The sequence below is a fragment of the Corythoichthys intestinalis genome, chromosome 9, assembly GCF_030265065.1.
Source record: "Corythoichthys intestinalis isolate RoL2023-P3 chromosome 9, ASM3026506v1, whole genome shotgun sequence".
Lineage (NCBI taxonomy): Eukaryota > Metazoa > Chordata > Actinopteri > Syngnathiformes > Syngnathidae > Corythoichthys > Corythoichthys intestinalis.
Window position 1 is genome coordinate 18,607,951 of NC_080403.1, and position 23,278 is coordinate 18,631,228.

At 38.9% G+C, this 23,278-nt stretch overlaps 1 protein-coding gene across 1 annotated transcript; it reads right to left on the minus strand.

Annotated features, from left to right (window-relative positions):
* Nucleotides 1-312: 312 nt before the first annotated feature.
* Nucleotides 313-21,985, minus strand: smarcd1 (SWI/SNF related, matrix associated, actin dependent regulator of chromatin, subfamily d, member 1). The gene is made up of 13 exons (XM_057846583.1): nt 21,765-21,985; nt 18,009-18,184; nt 14,551-14,593; nt 14,353-14,475; nt 14,159-14,281; nt 13,954-14,070; nt 12,710-12,811; nt 12,478-12,639; nt 8,592-8,689; nt 6,382-6,517; nt 1,185-1,307; nt 1,017-1,118; nt 313-929 (listed from the first exon to the last, which is right to left on the minus strand). The coding sequence occupies exons 1-13, from the start codon at nt 21,948-21,950 to the stop codon at nt 876-878; spliced, it is 1,545 nt and encodes a 514-aa protein (XP_057702566.1). The 5' UTR covers nt 21,951-21,985; the 3' UTR covers nt 313-875.
* Nucleotides 21,986-23,278: the final 1,293 nt, after the last annotated feature.

Sequence of the window (23,278 nt, forward strand, 5' to 3'; positions counted from 1 at the left end):
AATTATTTTCAACTAGGAGGGATGGCCGTAAATGCTCATCTTTCAATGCCATGACAGTGCTTGACGTCCGATCCATTTTGCCTGGCAGCCAATGAGTTAAATGATTGCTCAGTAAGGGTGTAATACAAATGTCACAAATCACATAAAAGGTTAAAAATCCATTCCAAATTACGCGTATGTGCGGTTTACTATTCAGATGTTCTCCCACAAATTCAGGTTACCTTCCAAATATACACATATATATATGTTCATGTGAAAATTATGGTGGAGCAATAAAATTGACTAAAGAAAGAAATATGCCCATAAGCTTTACATGTGTTTTATTATATGACATAAGAACAATACAGAAAAATAGGTTTGGTCCATCAAAAAGCTTCAAATAATTACTACAGTGTTGTTTCACTATCATTTCATCAACATATTTGCTGCACTTTAATATCTGCCGCTGACTATTATAAATACAGCGTCTACTATCTGAGCTTAAAGAAAGAAAAAAAAAAGTTCTGATAGGATAAAGAATTTTTCTTCTTGCTCAGGATGTACAAAACTATTTGGACTAGAAGTACTGCTAACTAGCTACTTCCTTCATGGTCAACGGTACTAACAAGACAATGATATACATACTTCATAAAAAATGTTTAATCATTATAAAAAAAATAATAATAATGGCACAAACAAGTGTTTGAGTATGGGACATCCGGATTTGTTAAAATATGAAAACTAGTATTTCATTTATCAGATGGTTTTTGAGCTCACTTTGGCATTTTCTTATTGAAGAAAGGAATGTTTGAAAGGTTAAGACGTGACAAAAATAGGATAAATTTATGCCTGGAAAGAAAAAAAAAAAAAAAAAGGAAGCTCTTTTGAAAGTTCTTTTAGGTGTTCCTGATTCCGAGTGCCTGCTCCAGTTCCTGCCGTCTCTGCTGCACCTGTGAGGCGAAAAACAAAACAAAACAAAACAAAACAAGGCACGTCGTCACGCATCACATGGCAGTTGAGAGAAAGTCTGGGCTCACCTTGGAGTAGAAGTAGCGGCACACGGCCTCCTGAGCCCACGGTTGGTAGTAGAACTCGGCCCGTCTCTCTTCCTCGGGGTTGCTCACTACGTCCGTCATGGTCTGCGGACACCAACGGTCACAAAGTTTGGGCAGGCCAACGAAATGCGGGTTCTTAAGCGCGCTCACCTTGAGGTCTCTGCACTGCGACTGCAGCCAGTCATTGATGAAGCCCTGAGGGTCTCTGGCGAAGCTGAGCATGAATTCTCGCTGGGTCTTCAGGTGATTGATGGTCTCGATGGTTTCGTGGATCTGACAACAATCAGGTTTTTTAACTATTGATTAGACAGGCGGAGAGAAAAGCCAGCTGCGGTCTGACAATAAAGGTGAAAATTCATTGGAATCCATCTTTTCATTTGCGTGTATCTAAACCAGGAGTGTCCAAACCAGATTGATGCAAAGGTGTCGTCCTGTTTTGTTGGAACGTCATCCCATACCCACAGTGGCCTGATGAGGAATAGTTTGGGGACCCCTCATCTAAACCAAGTGTTGATAGGCCATGACTCACGAGCCAAATGTGGCTCACTGGTTGCCGCAGCTGGCCCATGAAAAGAACGGGTCAATTAAAATATTGTTATGGCAGGCCGGGCAGCTCAAAGAAGTTTTTTTTTTTTTTTTTTGTAGTGAAAACTGAAGCGTGTGACTCACAAGCTCATCCTTCTGTGGCTATTAGAATATTTTACATTTTGCAAGGAGACTATATCATGAACCTGGTCCTATACCAACTTTTTAGGGCAAGAGACAATTCTTACTAATTTAAAAACTTAAGTATCAATTAATTATCGTTTAAATTTTATATTGTGTATATATATTACTATTGAACAGTATTGAACAGTTTTGGTACGTGGTAGTCAGTTCGGAACGGACGTGTACCGAACGAGTTTCTGACGTAATATAACCATTACTTTTCGAGGCTATGAGTCGATCGTTACAGTTTCTTTGTCTAGATTATATTTACTCCGTCTTCTCTGCTATTATGAAGAACTACACAGTAGGACAGTCCAGAAACGTCGACAGCGCGACAACATGGCCGTCGCGAGAACGCAGTAAAACACGGGCGTTAGAGTCATTCAGCCAATCCACACAAGTCGCAGTGCGGCCGCATGTAAGATGCGTCCCAGAAGCGGCTCAACGCGACGCACGCGAAAAGAACGGCAGAGTTTATTATTTGACGCGAGACGCGGCCCTCCTGCGTCAATACTTCTAGCTAGGATCGGGCCGGAAGTCACTCGTGTAATAATACGGTGGATCCGGTTGATTTTCAAACTAATATGCAAATCGTAACCCACTTTTTGAGTCCATCAGATCTCTTGAGTGGTAGATCGGGGCTAAGTTGACTTGTTTTTGTTGATTTACTGCTGTCCTCTCTGCTATAATAATAATAATAAGTGTAACACCACCATAACACCATAACCAACACGGCCCCGTGTTCAATACAAAACCATCCTACCACAACAAAACAAGTAGGAACTAATATTCACATAGGAACTAAGGTTATAAGACATAATACAACAAAATATACAATATAAATGAAGACATCACATTTGTAAAATATAAATACATAATAAAATAAATAATAGCCCATTTAAATAAAATGAAATGAGCTAAAACACCTGTGATTAAATAATAAGAACACACACATCTTGCTTACACAATTAAATTTATTAATTTCTGTGTTGCGCTTTAACTTGACAAAATCCACCAATAAAGGTGGATTTCGGGAAAGACAATTCTTACCAATTTAAAAACTTAAATATCGTTTGTTATAAAATATATATATACACTTGTCGTGAAAAATGTAAATTAATGAAATTAAAATAAACATATTTTTTATTGTTTTTTAATATTAGTATATTTAATATATATTATATATATATATATATATATATATATATATATATATATATATATAAATTAATAAAATGTTTAAAACAAGTTTTAATGAACAAAATCAGACTCTGGATATGGACCCAAATAACCCTTTTTATGGTTTTGATTATTGTATATTTTAAATAAACTTTCTATATATTTTATGATGAATAAATTTAGGAATGTAAATAAAAATACAATAAAACACAATGGCTTTGTTAAAGAAATGGATCAAATAGTATAATAGCTTTTAGATATTTATATAAGTTAAAAAAAAAAAAAAAAATTAAAACGAATAAAAACAAAAAAGCGGCATGGAAAATGAATGAATGAATGAAAAGTTTTTTCTTGATAATAAAGGGTTACCTCCTGGGTTGTAGATATGATGGCTCATGATTAATTTTTGCCAAGATTTTGTCCCTCGCCCATTTTCACCAGCAGAAGTCACTAAACTCAACATTTAAAAAAAGGCACTCCACTCCACTCCACTCAAATAACTGCTGGTAGGAGGCAGACTCGACTTGACCCTCCTCGCCAAGGGAGCACATTTGTGTGAAATTGGCCTCGGCGTGCTGGCCACATCTGTAGCGGTAACAAGTGTGTGTTTAATGGGCCCGCACCTTCACACTACATTTAAAGCGCCGGCACTCTCTCCATTCCGCCCGACGCGCCGAGTTATCGTCTCCATTACGGGAATGCACTCGCTGGACACCCCATTAGTTATACTGCGCTGGAGCTTGGGGTGAAATTTTCTACTAATAAACTCTGATCAAAATTCAAATAGTTAATGTTAACCCCAAGTTCAGAGTAGATTTGGCGTTACACGCACTGTCCCTTTAACTGGCTCCATTTGTGGGGATGCTTTGCAAAGCTCCAAAATTTGACAAAAAAGTTATTTATTTTTCATTGGACCGATTCATTTCTAATTGCAGATAAAACACACACAAATAAAAGGGAAGTGACCCTGAAATGAAAAGGAAGCGATCCAAAAATAAATGAGAAGTTACCTGGGAGGTGTATCCCCAAATCAACGGGAACTGACCCAGGAAACGTACCCCCAAATTAACAGAAAATGACTCCAAAATGAACAGAAAGTGACTCAGAAGCAGTGTTGTTTTCGTGAGCGACGACGATAACGAGAATATTTTGTTGACAGTAGGGTTGTTCCGATCATGTTTTTTTTTGCTCCCGATCCGATCCCGATCGTTTTAGTTTGAGTATCTGCCAATCCCGATATTTCCCGATCCGATTGCTTTTTTTTTTTTTTTTTTGCTCCCGATTCAATTCCAATCATTCCTGATAATTTTTCCCGATCATGTACATTTTGGCAATGCATTAAGAAAAAAATGAATAAAACTCGGACGAATATATACATTCAACATACAGTACATGAGTACTGTATTTGTTTATTATGACAATAAATCCTCAAGATGGCATTTACATTATTAACATTCTTTCTGTGAGAGGGATCCACGGATAGAAAGACTTGTAATTCTTAAAGGATAAATGTGACTTTGTATATTGTGACTGACTATTGCCATCTAGTGTATTTGTTGAGCTTTCAGTAAATGATACTGTAGCCATTAAACTGTTCTGCCCAAATGCATGATGGGAAGTGCAACCATGACTGCGTAGTGGCACCAATTGATACATCTTCTCTGCGTTGGGAAATAACATAGGGTGTTAAGAAAAAGATCAACTACTACCTTGCTTCCCACGATAGTTCTAATTGTTGAGAGAGGGATTTTAAGGCTTTAGCCAACTAATAAAAGGCTCCAAAGACTGCCAAAATTCACTCTAATCATTTTACGCTGCCTTACAGCGCTAAATATAAGTCATACGGCGACATAGATTGAACGCGACAATGCATGAGTGGGTCGTGCAACGCATACGTTAATTGCGTTAAATAATTTAATGTGATTAACCCTAACCCTAAAAATTACCGCCATTAACACGATAAATTTGAAAGCCCTACTTTAAGCCAAAACTAAAGACTCTGGATGAGCGTAAGACATTTTGTCTGTAACTTTAAATACAATTAGAAAACTATTTAATTAAGAAAAAAAATATATATATATATATATTAAAAAAAGGCATGTCCGATATTTTTTTGCCGATTCCGATACTTTGAAAATGACGTGATCAGACCCGACATCTTTAGTCAACAGTTTTTTTCGATGACGTGACGAGCCTGACGAACGTGTCCTGGGAGACTAAAACATAATGAGACTAATACCAGTTTTCATCTGACGGGACGAGAACGAGAAGACAAGTTCACAATGTGAGTGACATTTTCTTATCGAATGTGTAATTAACACGCATCGTACCAATGTTTGGTCGTGTTACTCATGTGACGTGCTGCGCCCCATACACACACGTTTACTCACCGGTGTCCTTTCCCGGCTTGCCTTTTGTGAAACATGTCAGGTTGTGATTGGTAAGTTTTGTTTTGTCTTGGCTGGATTGTGTTAGCCTTTAAAGGTCTGTGCCGAGTGATCATCACACAATCAATGTAACTTGCAGCGTTAGCATAGCATTCATGTTAGCATTAGCATTTACTGTGGTGAGTGTCATCTTAAGCTCTTGAAAAAACTTAAATTTCGTGGCATGCAGGTGAGTAACTGAAAATAATAGACTGTTTTCCTGCTGAGTGTGTATCGTAACGAGGTTGGGGATGTCCTTGTAGACTACAATTATGTGCTCGTCTGTCAATGTTCATTCGAGATTGTTGGAAACTTTTTCATTTATTTATTTCAGTGCTACAACAGGATTAATCGATTAACTCGAGTAATTCGATTAGAGAAATAATTCAATTTTGCTGCTTCGAGTATTCGTTTAATTGAAGTGGCATTGTAATGGTTTGTTTTGAAAGTGTTTGTATTTAGTTTTATTGATTTGCATGGATAAACTGCCCTCTAGTGCCAACAGTTAATATGACATAACTCATTTCACATGGCTGAATCCAGTTTTTTTTTTTGTACCGATATCCGCATTTTTATACCGTTTGAGGCTCAGCTCGCATTTTAATTTACGTTCCTTATCCGTTTACTCGATTATTTCAACTAGGGCATCGATTAATTGACTACTACAATAATCGATAGCTGTAGCCCTAATTTTATTTATTTGTGGACTAAAACTTTTTAAGTTTACAGAACATTTTTAATTGTCGATTAAAACTACAGGAAGACAAACATTTTTGAAATGACTAAAATATGAGTGACACGAAAATTAAAAGGCCGGACAAAAACAACACTGCTCAGATGTGTCCCAAAATCAGGCGGAAGTGACCCTGAAAATCACCCCGAAATGAACAGAATGAAACCATTCAATTCAAAGTGACCCCAATTAAATAAATAGAAAGTAACTTGGGAAATGTACTCCCAAATCAACGGAAAGTGACCCACGAGAGTTTACCGGCCACAAGAGCTTTTTTTTTTTCGTAATGTAATTTTCAGACCTTGTTGTCCAAGCCTGCGATCTCCTGCTGACTGGCAGTCGACAACAGAAAGGAGTTCATCTGGGTCTTCAGAGTGTCATCCACCTCCACGTCAATGTCATAGCACGCCGTTTTCTTTTGGTCGTTGGGGTCCACACTGAATAGGTCACACAGGGAGTTAGTTTAGAGCTGAATATTTTTATGGAGTGCTTTTTATGGGTTTAACGGTTTACATTGATCTATTGAACCATTTCAGTTTTGCATTTTCGCTTTGGTTCACAATGCATCGTTTCGGTTTAATGCAATCCTCATAAAATTTATGATTAGCACAAGCTATGCGCTACACGCGGAACCAACTGTGGGAGTTTCTGCACAGATTCCTTAAGTGTCAGACGCACAGGGCTTTCTTTTACTTCACTACTGATTGGCCGGCCCGCTTGGAGCGGCTGGCGGTGTTGCAACGGATGCCCGGGCTGTGCCCAGTGGGAGATGCTACAGCCAGTATCTGCACAGGGAGCACTTTTTGGCTTCTCCAGTAAACTTCCAAATAGACAAAAGCAAGTGGATGAATCAAAAATTATATCAACCCTGCTATACGGATATTTCAACCCACTAAATACGGCACAATCCAACAATATGTTGAAATTCCACATAAGAAAAGCTAGATATCGTCATTGCAACTAGATATGTGCTTTCTGCAGAAAATGTGGAAATGTTAATCTCGCTAGCAAAAAAAAAAAAAAAACAAAAAAAAAAACTTTAAACTGAGATAATTACATTTGTCATTTTCAGGTTCTTGCTGCTTCCCCGTCTAACAATCTGTGCCCCTTTTTCAAGTTACACAATGCCATTTTCAGAACAAAAATTGCTCAACCTGCCGCATTATAATACCATTTGGGGAATACATTTCACACAGAGCCACTGAGGAAAAGACAGGAGGCAGAGGGACAGCGCATGTTAGAAGATTTGGAGATAAATTCAGAGAGGCCAGACTGAGATGATTTAGCCATGTCCAGAGGAGAGATAGTGAGTACACTGGAAAAAGGATGCTGAATTTCCAAATGCCAGGCAGGAGGTCTAAAGGACGACCAACAAGGAGGTTTACGGATGTAGTTAAAGAGAACATGAAGGTAACTGATGTGAGAACAGCGGATGCAGAGGACAGGGTTAGATGGAAACAACTGATTCGCTGTGGCGACCCCTGAAGAGAAAAGCCGAAAGGAAAAGATTTAAAAAATATATATACCATAATTTTCGGACTCTCATAAGACAGTCATAATTTTGACATGACACTATCATGGGCATTACTGAATACTCACGACAGATGTCATTAAGATTCATCCGGCAAATTATGTCACTGCATTTATGTCCAGCTCGGATCTTTTACATCCATTCAAAAGTGTGATAATTTGCCAGATAACACTAAATGACATCTGTTAGACACATTCATTTATGCAGATGACAGTATCATATCAAAATTACGATTGTCTAATGACAGTCTTATGGCGCCACTGTCAAATAAAGTGTGAATACCATAACTAGCAATTAACGAAACAACTGGAACAGTAACAAGAAATAATTAGACCAGAACATGAATTTTGATTGTTATTTACATCTGTAGCGCTGCAATGCATGCTTGGAGGCATGCTAGACAACAACAGTGTTGACAGCAGGTGGCAGCTGAGGTTGACCGTCTCCCCCAAGGGAGCAGTGATGGCCAAAAGAAGCTTCTTACAGCAATGAAGCTTTGAACCAATTGGCTGCATAGCTTCACTATTTCTTATAACAGTTGTATGATGCCGCTGTAAAATAGCGTGTTACCGGTTAATATATTTTGGTGTAAATATCCCATAATACAGTGAGGACAGCAGCGGCTTATAGTCCAGTGCGGCTTATCTATGAACAAATGCAGTTTTATGTCTAATTTGGTGAGCGGCGGCTTATAGTCAGTACGCCTTATAGTGCGAAAATTACGGTATGTGTGATAATCTATGTACATAGATTTGGTAATAAAATATTTTGAAAATTAATTCCTTCCCAACACACAAATAAATCAACGAAATACATGTGATTCAGACCCAACTTTGATTATACACTTAGCCAGTAGATGGTACAGTGCACACATGAAGCACAGTGGTTCAATCCTTCATGTGGCTTCATCTCACAATCACTACATTTTAGTGTAGTGTTACACCCATCGTGCTTTTTATTTTGGGGAGAGGAAATGTTACCTGATGACATGGTTAATGATTATGGGCTCAGGAGGCATCAGCAGCGCGTGAAGGCGCTGCGGGATTTCGGAAAACTTCATCCTTTGGGTTTCGAAGATCTGTAGATTGGAGGAAAATTAAACTTAGTGGACACTCGGGAATAGAGCAAAAAACAGGATTTGGGGTAGAGTCAAAAGGGGATGTAAATACTACAAAAAAGTACTAAGCCTGTTGTGATATGCAATAAGTCAATTTATCGCACAGTAAATAAAAATGAGGGCGGTAATTTTCCCAGCTTCGATTTATCCCCACGTGCGTGCATGCGTGTGCTGCGCGCACCCGGGACATGTGCATGTTGATTGCATATGAGACTCTTGTTCCTATCATAGATGTTTATTGGTCATCAACACGCCTTAAAATTAAAGTTCAGACATACAAAATAAGGAAACACATCTATATCAAACATTGTACAACGTTAGCATTGCTACACTGAGGCTAATGGGAAAAAAGACAATGTACTAACCACTTTAGCCTGCTGTAAAACATTGGCAGTCTTTTCCAATACGCAGTTAAAAGTTGACATTTCAAACATGAAATCTTACAGCATTTGCAAACGATGCAAAAAAATATTACTGATGCCTCATGCATGACAAAAAGTGCACTTTTTTAACAGCGTGTAAAGCGTACGGTTTAGCAGCTTAGTGAACGCACATCCGGTGAACCTTTCAAAAATAAAAGCATGTCATGTTCAACATGTAAATAAAGATTTCTGGAGTTATCTCACAAACTCCAGATCCTACACTACGAATATCTAAAAAATTACACCCATTATGAAAAATCGTGATTGGCAATGAATAATTTGGCTTCAAATTCGCTAACGTATGCACTTTGCAGGACATGATGACAATCATTTTGGCTCAGATAAACACTTTGGATGGGGTCTAATTGGCTAAGAACAAAAATGGTGTTCGGTTTCCCACATATTTCGTATTCTGCACAGGGCTAGCTTTCAAATGACGCGTTATGCATTGTGCGTTTTTTTTATTTAATATTTATTATTTTTAATATAGTTTTATTTAAGAACAATTTATTGCATTTGAATGGATGATTTATTAGGATGTGTTGTCACTACATTAGTGGTTGAATTGGTAAAAAAAAAAAAAAGAAACTAATATTGCATACTGGCAATTTATAAGACAATATATCGCCTACTAAAATTTGATATCGCGACAGGCCTAAAAAGAACACACCCCTCCCCCACCACCTTGGTGGGTCTTACTAGTTAAGCTGACTTTTTGGCATGTCTCTACTGAAATGACATTGAAGCGGCGGTCATGTTTAGTCTCGCGAGCTCGTCTTGGCTGTGTCTCACGTCCATACAAGGACAAGAGAACAAGCGTGCTGCACAAGCAACTCTTCACCCAGTGACGCCTGATTTTGCATTGAACTCTTTCAGTGCCATTGACAATATCTGTGTATCTTGCGGCTCTTAAAAAAGGGATTAAAACACATTCAATGAGTTTATCTCTAGTAGACATCCAATCCATTCAAAGTGGGAGGGTTGGCAGCGAAAGAACTAACTTACATTAGTCCCCCCCCCACACTTTAAATGAATTGGTCGTGTAGCACAGTCAATGGAAGACTGAGTTAATATACGTAAAGCATTAAAGGAATATACTAGTATAAGTACATTTAAAATAGTTTTTATACAAAATACTATAGAAAAATTTTAAAATGACAATTAAAAAAGTATAACAATTTTAAAAATATGTAAATGAGGAATTTATTCATTCCTTATTTTCCCCAAAATAATTCTTAAACTTTTTTTAGATTTTGAAAGATAAAAAAAAAGATGGAAGTACAACTTTAAAAAATTGGAATTTCTCCTTTTTATAAAGTTATATTTTGCCCCCCCAAAATATTTAAATTAAAAAAAGATTTAGATCTTTAAATTCCAAAAATACATATGCTGTATTTTCTAATATTGTTTTGTTTATTTTTAAGTTTTATTAATATTTTTCAATTTTTGGTATATTTTTTTTTATATCCATCTATATTATTCCTTCTTTTTAAAAATAGGATGATGAATATTTCCGTTTACTTAAGTATTACCCCAATGCTTTACTAGGCCTGAACGATATTGGAAAAAACTATTGTTGCGATTTTTTTTAGGTTTGCAATATATTGCGATATTATATTGCGATATTAAAAAAAAAAAAAAAGATCTATCTTTTTTAAAGAAATTTTCACTAAATGACTTGAATAGCTGTTTGGAAATACTTTACATAACACACCGTGACCACAGTGTATTCATATAATACCGTTTAATTTGTGAATGATGAAGATTTCTGTATGAAGGTATCCAGGAAGTCATGTCTGCACAAAATAGATCATTTATTGAATACAATATTTTACACTTCAACAGCAGCAAATACATTAAATGATAAATAAAAGAGCAGGTGCATTAGTCCCCTAAGTTTTTGACAAAATATAACAATAAATAAAAACTTCTGTAAAATAACAACAAAGTTGTCAACATATTTGAACAAAAATATTAAATATGACAAATAAAAGAGTTGTTCACAAACTATAACAATAAATAAAAACCTCAGTAAAACAACAAAGTTGTCAACATATTTGAACAAAAATATTAAATATGACAAAAGAGTTCACAAACTATAACAATACATAAAAACCTCAGTTAAACAACAAAGTTGTCAACATATTTGAACTTAAATATTAAATCTGACTAATAAAAGTGCAAGTGCATTAGTCCCCTGAGTTGTTTACACAAAATATAATATAAAACTGCAAAACGGCAACAAAGTTGTAAAAATATTTCAACAAAAATATTAAGTATCAAAACTTTATGTGCAGCTGTACTATATATAGTTATTTGAAAAATACGGTTTACAATAAATTTAAATATAAAAGAAACAAACTCAATTGAACTTGTAAATAATTGAACTGAATAACTGCAAATAACTGTGATGAATAACAGAACCATTTTAACTCCCAAATTTCCTGCCTTCCTGATAGCTGTCACATGAAAAAAAAGAAGAAAAGACATTCCTTCAGCTGTGTTATGTATTTGTCTGCATATCGTCCACCTTCCTTGCTCAGCAATTCTCAACTGGGTCTCATAGGTTTTTGGCCAAGACTATTAGTTTATCCACTATAGCAGGCTTGAGACAAGAACGTTGGCATTTAACAATGTTCCCACCTGTGCTAAAAAGCCTCTGATGGGGAGCTCGTAGCAGGAATGCATAGATACCTGCGTTTTAAATGGTCCCACATGTTTGACAGATTACTTCTTGTTGAGGCAACCATGGCGAGGCACTGTCGACAGGGCTGTTTTTTGTCCCTTATAGTCTTGTTCTTGCCAAAATACTTCCAAAACTCCTTTTGGATACAGTCTTCCTTGCTCCTCCAACGTGTTGATTGCTTGCTTTCACTTTGAGAACGGGCCCTCCTCCCTCCGCTCTGCTGTTCGGCCCCTCCTCCCTCCACTCCGCTGTTGCAGGGGGAGGGGGAGGAGCCGATGACTTGCTGGAGAGAAAGAGAAACTGTGCGCTTTTTTCCCCTCTCCTTCCTCAAAACAAACGTTTGTGGATTAAAAAAAATGAAATTAAAAAACTATCGCACGTCCTTGCGATGGGACTATTGCACATGCGCACATCGCGATGGCGATGTTTAAACGATATATCGTTCAGGCCTACTTTTTGATGTATATTTGTTAAATGTAAATTCAGGGGCTTAGATGTCAACTCTTTTGGAGCTTTCAATCATCTCATTCGTTGGCACTGACTGCAATAGACATCCAAACCATTTTGACTAGGAGGAACAAATGAACAAATGTTGCAGTCAATGGTGCCGATTCATGCTCATTCACGTAAATGGCACCCACCTGCTGAAGGTACTTATCGCAATTGATGAACTCCCTCTCGTGGGGGTCCTGCAGCTTGTGAGTCTTGACGTACTGCCACAATGCTTGGATGATGACTGGTCGCGTTTGGGTGTGGATGCCCAGCATGCGAGCCAGGCGAGGATCCAGCTTAAACTGCGGCGGCTGTTGGTTTTTCCCCACAATAAGAATCTTTCCAACTAGTTTTGAAGCCAATTTTGGTCTTTTATCGAACCTGGTAATCCAGCATGAGCAAGACGGTGCAGCGAACGCCAACGTCGCCGGGCCGCTTTACCTGGAAGCCGTCTGTCTCCTGGGTGGTCGCCGTTCTGTGCCACTAAAAAAAAGGCAACACAGGGTTTCACACAATCATTTATACCCCTGGCGGAGCATCAGGCTTTTCTTGGGAAAGAATTAGCCACAAAAAGCAATTAAAATATGTGATTATGAAAACTTTTAGGCATGTTGAGAATTGCAGCGCCAGTTTCAGTGAGAAAACTAATTCCCCCATCGCAACCTATGCATTGAGTAAGTCATTCAAAACAAATATAATAGATGTGTAACCCACTTAGACAACCCAATTGGGTACAGTGTTAACATTTATCAATTATTAAAGGGTTGCTACAGGTTTCAGCAAGTGAAATTTATTAACCCTAGAAATTTAGCGGCAAAGTTTAGCCAAATACAAAAATTCTTAATTCGTAGAATATCAGAAATTAGACAATTTCATGACATGCAGAACAATTTAAGATTTAAATGGGGTTAGTGGCTATTTTTCAGGCATAGGGCATCATTATACAGCACATTCAAGTAACAATTTGCCAACTTCATTTGTGAAAGCTATATATTTCATACAAGACTTCATATAAACTTGTCTTTGCATCATGGCTGCCTCAAACGGCAGGAAATGGGACCATCTCTTTAAGAAACTCCTGCGTTTCACTACATCTAGAGAAGAGACAGTATCAGGAAAGAGGAAACTTTCCTTTGTATCCAAAAATTTTTCATTCACATTTTGGAAAATTATTCCATTAAAAAAATACCATGCTGCGTGCATCTTTTCCTCCAACTTGTAGTCTGCTCAAGCACCAAGCAGTAGCATTAACTGCAACTTGTCTTGGGAGGCAGGGCACGGTGGATGGATGTGTGGTATGGGGTAGGAGGGCAGTGCGCAAAGCAGAGGAGCTAGGGGAATGAGGCAAAGGTAGGTGCCACCGAGCATTTTGGCAGCCTCCAACGGCAGAAAGGAGTGTGTTGACGATTTGTGTTGAGGGGAATGGTTTATAATAACATCCTGAGAGTGTTTTTTTAATAAGGGGATAACCACGTAGAATGATTAAAAGCTCGAAAAATGTGAAATCTGCATGCAACCCACTCCTTTAAATAATTTAAGATCAAACATTGCATTTAAAGACAATATCAAGAAATTTAATACAATGTATTCAATGCTGTGAATGCGTGTCTATAGGAGGATCTTACTTCCACAAGATGATTATCTGGACCATAAAGGTCCTTGTCCAATTCTATCACCAGAGACTTGAAGAAGGAGGAGAACTTTCTCTTCTGTTTCGTGGCTTCATACTTGGATACAGCTGTCTGGAAAGTGAATACATTCTTACTGAAATTCATGTCAAACGGAACCAAACAGTACTGCTTAGTGATGACGTTGCAACCAGACTCTTACATCTTCCAGCAGACGCCCCTCCACACGAAGCTCCCATGATGCAACAGTGCCTTCGCCATCCTCAGCATCAGGTTTGGCTGGATTGAAGGTGTTTGATATGAAGATACGAAGCTTTCTCTTTTGCTGGAGGAAAAAAAGAAAACTAAGCCAGCCCAAAAACTGCATGTAAATGTATCACTAAACTCAAATCAAACCTTGATGGGCCTTTTGAGGGCCTCCTGGATGTCCAACCTTTTGCGCATAATGGTCTGGTCCAGCTTCCTCTCAAAGGCTAAGAGATCCATGTAAGCCTGAGACTCCGGGACCAGTTCCCTGATCTGAGACAGGAAAATATGCAAGGTGAATGCTAGTACTAAAAAAGTAGTGACTGAGTTAATCCCACTACTACTCACTCTCTGAGGTAGAATTTTATCAGCCATCTTCTTTTTCTTCGTACTGTACAAAACACAAGCGATTAGGGATGTCCCCGATTTGATCACGGAATCAAAAAGAGTCATTTTCGGGTGATTCAGCTAAAAAAGATCAACATTTTTGAGATGTATTTGTTTTTATTTTTGAGTATTAACTTTAGGGCTGCGGCTATCAAATATTTTAGTGGTCGATTAATCGATGGACTAGTTAGTTCGAGTAATCGAGTAATCAGATAAAGAACATGAAAAATTAAAATACCTGAGCTAAGCCTCAAACAGTATAAATGTTAAAAAATGAGGATCTATGCCAGGGGTCGGCAACCTATGACACGCGTGTCAGCACTGGCACGCGAAGGGTTAACCAGTGACACGCGAGGGCATGGCAAAAAAACAAACAAAAAAATGCGTGTTATGTTTATTGTCGGTTGTATCTTTATCAGTTGCTGAAGCGCCCCATCTTGTGGCCGTTTTATTTATTGGTTCTAAAACAGTAGAAGAAAAATGCAAATAGGAAGTTCTTCAAATGTGATTCAATGTGTTACATGGCAGCTCCACTCTCACAACTTGAGTGGCATTTGTGTTCTTTAGAGCAGGGGTTTTCAACCCAGTCCTCAAGGCACACTGTGGGTCCTGGTTTTTGTTCCAGCCGATCCAGCAGAGACAGTTGAACCAATGAGGCTTCTGCTAAAACAAGCCACACCTGACTGCAATCAACTGATTGCACTTGTAAAACACCAGATTGGGGAAAAAGTGTTGTCATCTTGTTTGGTAAGAATGAAATCCTGCACCCACAGTGTGCCTTAGTGGAATAGGTTGGGAACCCCTGCTTTAGAGCAACGTCTGTGAGTATTTTGTTGTCAAATTGAGAATTACACTCTTTATATTGTCTTTAGGTTGCATGTTTGAGGGGAAATTGTTTGATATTTCTAATTAAGAACTACTGAATACAGACTAATTGTGCTTGCATATATGGATGGCATTTTTGTTATTTGCAGCATTGTTGCTGATTGCATGTATTTTTTCATTGTTTTAGTTTCACAAAAAAGAAAAGAGACACATAAAGGATTACTGAAAACATCCGGAGTGTGAACCTTTTCATGTTTAGCTGTTTGGATAGCGGAAGCGAGCCCATTTACAATGCGCCTTTTTTTTTTTACCGGAAATTAAGGCATTTTCAGTTGTGCGCCCTGTTATTTAGGGGCTTTACAGGACCGCCCCTCTCACCCACTCTGCCTGTGGCGTTATATGCGAGCAATAATGGATTTTGAGCACACCTCCAGCTCTTCCCCAATTTCTCGACTCCTGCGCTTGTCGAATTTTTTTCTCTGCGCGTTTAATTCAGCCCACGCTACTAACATGTCACGAAGCCGACCAATCAGAGAGCTGGCGGAAGTACACTGTGTTACCAATTGCACTTTTTGATAATTGCAACTCTGCACCATAGTGTGAAGTGCAGGCGATTAACGTGGCTTGTTGTGGTCGATTCGCCCGGTGCTTACTTCAGAGAGGTGGTGATGTGCATAAAAACACAGTGACACGTTGGATGGTATTTTGCTGGAAACTTTTATTAACAAAACTAAAACCAGCATGGGACACAGCCACTTTTCATGGCGCTCTTCGCACAACTCTCTCTCAACACCTTGCTCCCTGCCTCTCTTTTTCTTACGCTTAACTAGTAAGCTGGTCATACTGTTGGGGACAGCGGCCCCTTGGGGGTGCCGGTAACAACTTTTTGGCTGGTTACTTCCGCTTGCTCTGTGCATTATGCCTCGAGAGCGTTGTGTGTGTGTCGCACAACAAGTGTCAAACGCCACTACGAGACAAAACATGAAATTCATGGAAAACAGGGCCAGGGATCACATTAAGGTAGGCATCTTTTGTATTTGTTATATAAAATCTAAAATTGTGCGTAGAATTCACTGTTACTGAACAAGACAAAGTAGTCGCCTGTTCTGACTTCGAAGGTTAAAACAGCCCGCTCTGTACTGTGAGAGACCTGCACTGAGAATCACGCTTGTTCCCCTTTTCTTGCTGGGTTGTGTGTGTGTGATATGTTTACATAAGATGATGCTCAAGTTTTGATATTTTCTACAATATACTTTTATTTTTTAGTTATTTGATAAAGAAGAATGGTAGTTGTAAGATTTCAACGTATGTTCATGTTGTTTTGTTTGGAGTAAAATTACAGCTCTGTTGGATATAAAAATTCGGATGTGCGTCATTAATCTGGGTGTGGCACACTGATTGACAAGAAAATTTGAAAGTGGCACGCCACACCAAAAAGGTTGCTGACCCCTGATCTATGCAAAACAAAAGAACAATTGGCTAACTTAGAGAGAAAAAGTCCACTAGCTTAAATGCTATAAAATGCTAAAGTTTTTTTTTTTTTTTTTTTTTTTACAATGCTCTAAACAAATGGTTCAGACACATATTCCCACAAAAAATGGCTAATAATACATATAAACTAAATTATGGCTGTATTAAAAAACATTAGCTCAAACAAAAACTTTGCTTACGTTGGTCTTAACAGGGAGCAGTTGGATTCAGCCACGTGAAAAGAGGCAGACCAGAGGGCAGTGCATTAACCCTGATCAATAAAACTAAATGCAAACACTTTCAAAATAAACCATTACAACGCCACTTTAATTAAACGAATACTCGAGGCAAAATTTAATTTGACTATTTTTTTCTAATCGAATTCTCGAGTTAATCGATTAATCGTTGCAGCACTAATTAACTTATTGGCTGCCACTGATGGCGATAGGCGCACAAAACTGATAACAGCCACTTTTTGGCAAAAAAATATAGTTCCTCCTAAATTTGACAAAACATCCTTTCTCAATGAACCCATGTATTTCCAATTGCACATTCAGCCCCCCCCCCAAAAAAAATCCATTCTTCCTATTGATTTTTAACTTGGACTTGGGGTAGATCACAATTTGTGGTCAATATTTTTGACAAAAAAAAAAAAAAATCACTGAATTGTCAAAAATTAACAAGTGAACAAAAATGTACAGGAATGACCTGGAAATGCCTCTAAATCAACAGGAAGTGAGGTAGCAATGCACTTTAAATAAACAGAAAATGACCCAAAATGTACACAAAGGGACCACGAAATGCTCAGGAAGTGACTCGTAGTCGTAAGTACCCTAAAGTTAACCAGAAAGTGACCAAAAATAAACTCATAGCCAGCCATTGACAACAGACATCCAATAAATTTGCTCATCCTTCAGTGCCATTAGTTTATTCACTAATGTTCATTCGCCCCTCCTAGTCAAAATGGATTGGACGTCTAGCTCCATCAATGGCAGCCTTTGCTTTCTAAAGGGTTAAAAGTCTCAAGTGTCAACTTTTGAATAGCTGTGCACTGTAGTGACCTCTATCCATGAAAGGGTTAAACCGTGCATCGGCCCGTAAGACAATCGATCATCTTTTCTTACTGCTGGTTGCGGCTCTGCTGCTGAACCTGCTGGATCTGCTGCGGGGCGGGCCTCTTGCGAGACGGGTCCATCACGCCGGGCATCCCCGGGCGTGACACCGGACTGCCGCCGTAGCCTGGGGGGCCCATGGCGGGTCCCTGCGGGGTCATGCGGCTAGATGGAGGCATGCCTGGTCTCTGCAAATGCAAGAAAAAATTAGATAAAATTTAAAAACTCAATAAGATAAGCAGGAACACAGCAGGACCACAGATAAAGACTTCCACTCACCAAGCCGTGCGCCAAGAACTCAAAAAGTCGACTTCTGGTATCAGACAGCATTAGCGCTGCGTGGTGGATTGTAACGACGACGCGAGAACACTAAAACGCCTGTCTTTTTCAAGCAGCGTCAGGGGAAAAAAACCCCGTCAACCTTAACGCCTTATCGCAGTGTGCCGCCTTTTCTGCGCGAGACGCTGAGACACTGCCCACATACACATCTGTGTGTCCTTGAAGTTTGAAAGCTAGCGAGTTCGACGTTTTTCAGAGCGGCGACGTCATTGAATGGATCCAGTCAAGGATGCTTGGTAAGGAGAAAAAAAACATCTTTTCAGCGGAGTCACTTGTCGCTAGGCAACTCACGCTCTTGACAATTGTGGTCCATTGACAAAACATTTCTATTTAAGTTTTAAATACAGGTAAATCCTTGCAGTAGACAATAAATTGAGTGATATTTGCCAAGCAGAATTTTTAGTGGGCTAAATGTAAAATGGACATGTGGGGATTTTAATTATTTGAACAACTTGAACAACAACTCTAATTCTAATTCTAATTCTGGTGTGTCAATTTGCCCCATCTCGGCCATGTAAGCAATACTGAAATAATGCTCATTCGGCGCATAGAATGAAAATCGAAAATTGTCAGGCTTATCCTTTTCTTTTTTTATGACTGTGGTCAAGCCCACTTCTGCATAAAAGCAGAGTTCAAGCTAGAAGCTAATGCACAGCTACACTGCTTCCGTCCTGCCTGCCGCTTTCGCTTTGCTGACGTCATTGCTGAATGAATTCAGATTTGGGAGACTTGAAAGTTCAGACCACCAGCCACGTTCTGGAAAAATGTGGCCCAGATCGGATTTAGACCACATACGAAAGTGACCCAGATCGGATTTCAAATGGTCCACTTCTATGCGACTTGTCACGTTCAGACCGTCAAGTTAATGCTTCACTTGAGTTGGGAAAAACACGAAAAAATCGGATTCGTGCATTATGACCTGCAGTATGTACGGTACCTAGAAAGTATCAAACAACATTAAACAGAGGTAAAACGGTCTCATTTCTTCAGCAATGTAGCAGACTACACTTTCTGTGAGGGAACGCCATTTTGCGCGATCTCGTTTGTATTTCTCAAATCAAGCGATTACCTCTGTAATTGTCGATTGCCGTGACGAGGAAGGCTCCGCTTGTTGCGATGCAGTTTTCTTACCAAGCAGTGAAACCAAAAGAGGGTGATACTGCTTCAAATGAGCATGTAGATTTGTTGTGTTGGCCCTCTTTGTAACAACCTCCAAACACATTTTGCAGACTGGTTCGTTGTTTCTGGTTGCCTCGCCATTTTCATTAAGCTTAAACTCAAAATATTACCACACAGGGGCTGTGGTATTTGGCTTGGAAATCAGCATTTCCCTTTATCACTCTGGTCGCTCATTGCTGTACACCAACAGTGCACTCGCCGGCCCCACCTCTCCCCATTGAATGATGGTCACGCAAACTCGAATGTCTCAAAACGAACATACCCAGAAGTCAATAAAACAGAGTGAATCTAGTGATGGGACGAAATAAGCCGAGGTTCCGAAGCTTGTGTCGAGTAATGGGAGGGGGGTTTCCACGAAGTTTGTAGCGAGGCGCGCTTCATTTCGGCAAAACCCGGAAATGATGATGTGGGAAGCCTTGCCGGCGGCCGGCTGAATCTCGTGAGTGCTTCGGAAGTGATCCAACGTTTGGCGCACATTGCAAAAACAGAACAAGACTACGGTATAAATTGGTTGCAAAACGCAATGGCGAGCGCCTGTTATCTCACATTTTGTGGATTTCGGGCTCCTGTACTTGTTACATCTGTGCGCAACAGTGCAACCAGTGCAATCTTTTTTCGAGCCTTGTCCTTTGCTTGGATGGAACCTGCGCGAAAAGAGCGATCCTCCCCTGTATGGGAACATTTTGATTTGATTGCTTTCAATAAGGTAAGGGAGAAAAACTACTTTAACATAAATGTGAGTGTGTGTGTACCTATCTGAACCAAACATCAACAGAATGAACAATCCATTAGCGTACTGGGAGGCACAAAAGAATACCTGCCCAAATTTATATAAACTGGCACTCACATTTCTCTGCACCCCAGCTTCATCTGTGCCTTGTGAAAGAATATTTTCTAAAGCTGGTGAAATATTTTCCCAAAAAAAAAAGAAACTGTTTAAAGCCAGCCACTGTGGGAAAGCTATTATTTCTAAATAAAAATGAATAACAAATTACCCTTAGCACTTGTTGTATTTTGTTCACATACTAAATTACTAACACAAGCACATTCATATCTTTGTCTTAAGCAAATAGCCATTGAATTCTTAACAATGTTGACCTCTTGGGCTTCTAGACCACTTGATGGCGCCATAGGGTAAATGAAGTACCATGAAGCTTTGCTACTTGTGCAAACCAATTGGCTGCAAAGCTTCATTGCTTCATGAGGCTTCATTTGGCCATCACTAAGTGAATCCTTGTCACAGCATATTGTGCTGTTGGTAACAAGGAAGCCTAACTTCTAACAGCACGTCCACCGCACATCTGCTGCGCGTGCGCACGCATGTGAGGCAATAAATCGCAGCGGGAAAATTACTGCCTTTATTTTCATTTACCGTGCGATAAATGGAATTATTGCATATCGCGACAGGCTTAGTTAACTGTATATTCTACACCGCATGTATTATAGCTTGGTGTGCCTAAATATGTGATTAATCGCAATTAATCACGATTAAAATTGTTGCCTAGGGCACAAAATTGGTCAGGAACGGCCCCGGTCCAATTCAATTTGAATGGGGGTGGGGGGCCTCCCAGTCAAAACTGATTGGACGCCTATTGCCGTCAATGACAGTCAAGGAGTTAATGTCCCTAAACCAAAGATATGAATGAAGATTTTTCTTTAAATTGAGTAAGATGAAGTTTGAATTCCCTAACAGAAGGCTATCCGAAACCAAACATGTTCTAATTAAATTTTGGACAATAGAAACTGCCAAATTTGGCCCCACCAAAAAGCAGCAAAACGTCCACTTTTGCGCATGACGTTTCACGCGCCATTCATTCGCTAACTCGTTCAAACAAGCCCATGTTACTATTTACGACTCTAGAACTGCACGTTTTGACGTAAAACTGTATCTTAATTGTTTAGCTAGTCGGGAAAAAGAACAAATTCGTCGACTAGTGTTGCTGCCACGGCATACAGTTAGCAACGTTACCATGTTAAGCTAAGCGGCTGCTGGGACTAGATATCGTGGCGGAAGGAAGCCGGGGGAGGGATAGATAATGAAGGAAAACTGATAACTGTTGAAAGTTAAGTATTTGTTGGCAACTCGATGTAAAAAGGATTTCATCCAAGGCTATTAGGCGATTCATATCCCGCTGCAAGCGCCCACGAAGCAAAAAATGCCTCGCTGGCCGCGACAAAGCGTTGCCAAGGGGGCTTTGTTCTAGCCGACGAGCTAACGCGTCATCGTGCAGAGATGGAGCGATATCTCACCGGGTACCCAGGCCCGGGCATTGGGGAGCGGTACATGTGATTCTGCGCGGCCGGTGACGGTCCCATCCTTCCAGAGGGAGTCCCTGGGCCCATGCCTGGCCCCGCGCCCGGTACTGGAGGTCCGGGACCCATTACGCCTCCTCCTCCACCGGCTGGTGCTGACTGAAAGCCCCCTCTGGCCGCCATCTCCTCTCCAACTGTGTGGCCACTGGTGGAGCTAGGCGCAGAGTTATCGCGAGAGTGAGCGAGAACTGAAGTTTCAGATGGTTAAAGCGCTCTTGACGGACGTTTGCGGTACTGCAGCGTCTCTAATGTTGACTCAAGAACGCTGGAACTTCCACGTTAAATTATCACCCGATTCATCCCAATGGAACGGAAAGAATCTTGTTTAATACATGAAAAAAAAAAAAAAAAAATTATATATATATATATATATATATATATATATATATATATATATATATATATATATATATATATATATATATTTTTTTTTTTTTTTAAATATGTAATAGTATGAAAAAGGTCAATAAAATCCAGTATTTCCAGAATGTGGCCCTCATTAGCGATGGCAGACATTTTATCAGTGCTGGTACTATTTCAGCCTATCAAATGCGAATATCACAGATTTCCCGCGCTTCCTCGTGACGTCATTAATCCAAAGGTGCGTGCATAGGTATTTATCAGTGTGTGGTTGCCTGAATTAACATTTAAACATTGTAATATTAAATATAGGACTACATAAAAATAATCATTAAAAAAATATTTATCTATCTATTGCATATACTTTATATAAATTTAAATTGAAAAATACAACAAAAAATAGGAAAATCCTAAATTAAAAAAAAGATTTGAAAATAATAAATAATAATAATGAAAGTACGTAATTTTAATTGATAAATAAATTTAATTAAAAATGAAAGAAAACAGGAACTATTAATATATTTTGTTAAATGTATTAATTAAAAAACGAATAAATTTTATATATTTTTTTTTAAAAAACTTTTTATATAAAGCTTTGTTTTTTTTTTAGGATTTTCTCATTTTTTGATGTAGTTTTCAATGTGATTTACGATATCTTGTATTTTATTTTTTAAATTAATGCTATTTTAATAAGTCACTGATGGTGTAGGGATGCATTCACCTTGCCTCGGAGCAGGTGGCGTAGGATCAACTCCTACTCAATGGCAGTGTGATTGTGGGTCTGAATGGCTGTCTGTCTCAATGTGTGTGCTCTAAAACAGACTAGCAACCAGTTTAGGGTGTCGTCTGACCCTCACAAGGATGAGCAGTGTTAAAAATGGATAGATGGACCATTTTGATGTACAGTATTTGTATTCCTCTAATGCTCTATGTATAATTGTTCATTGTAAAGTCAACCATTAAGGGGTTAAACAATATTTTCTCCATTAACATCTATAAATGTCCCTATTTGCATATGCATTTTAAATATTTTAAGCAACCATTATTCACATTAAGGTCATTTACTCTAGGTATTGTCTGCCCCTTTAAAA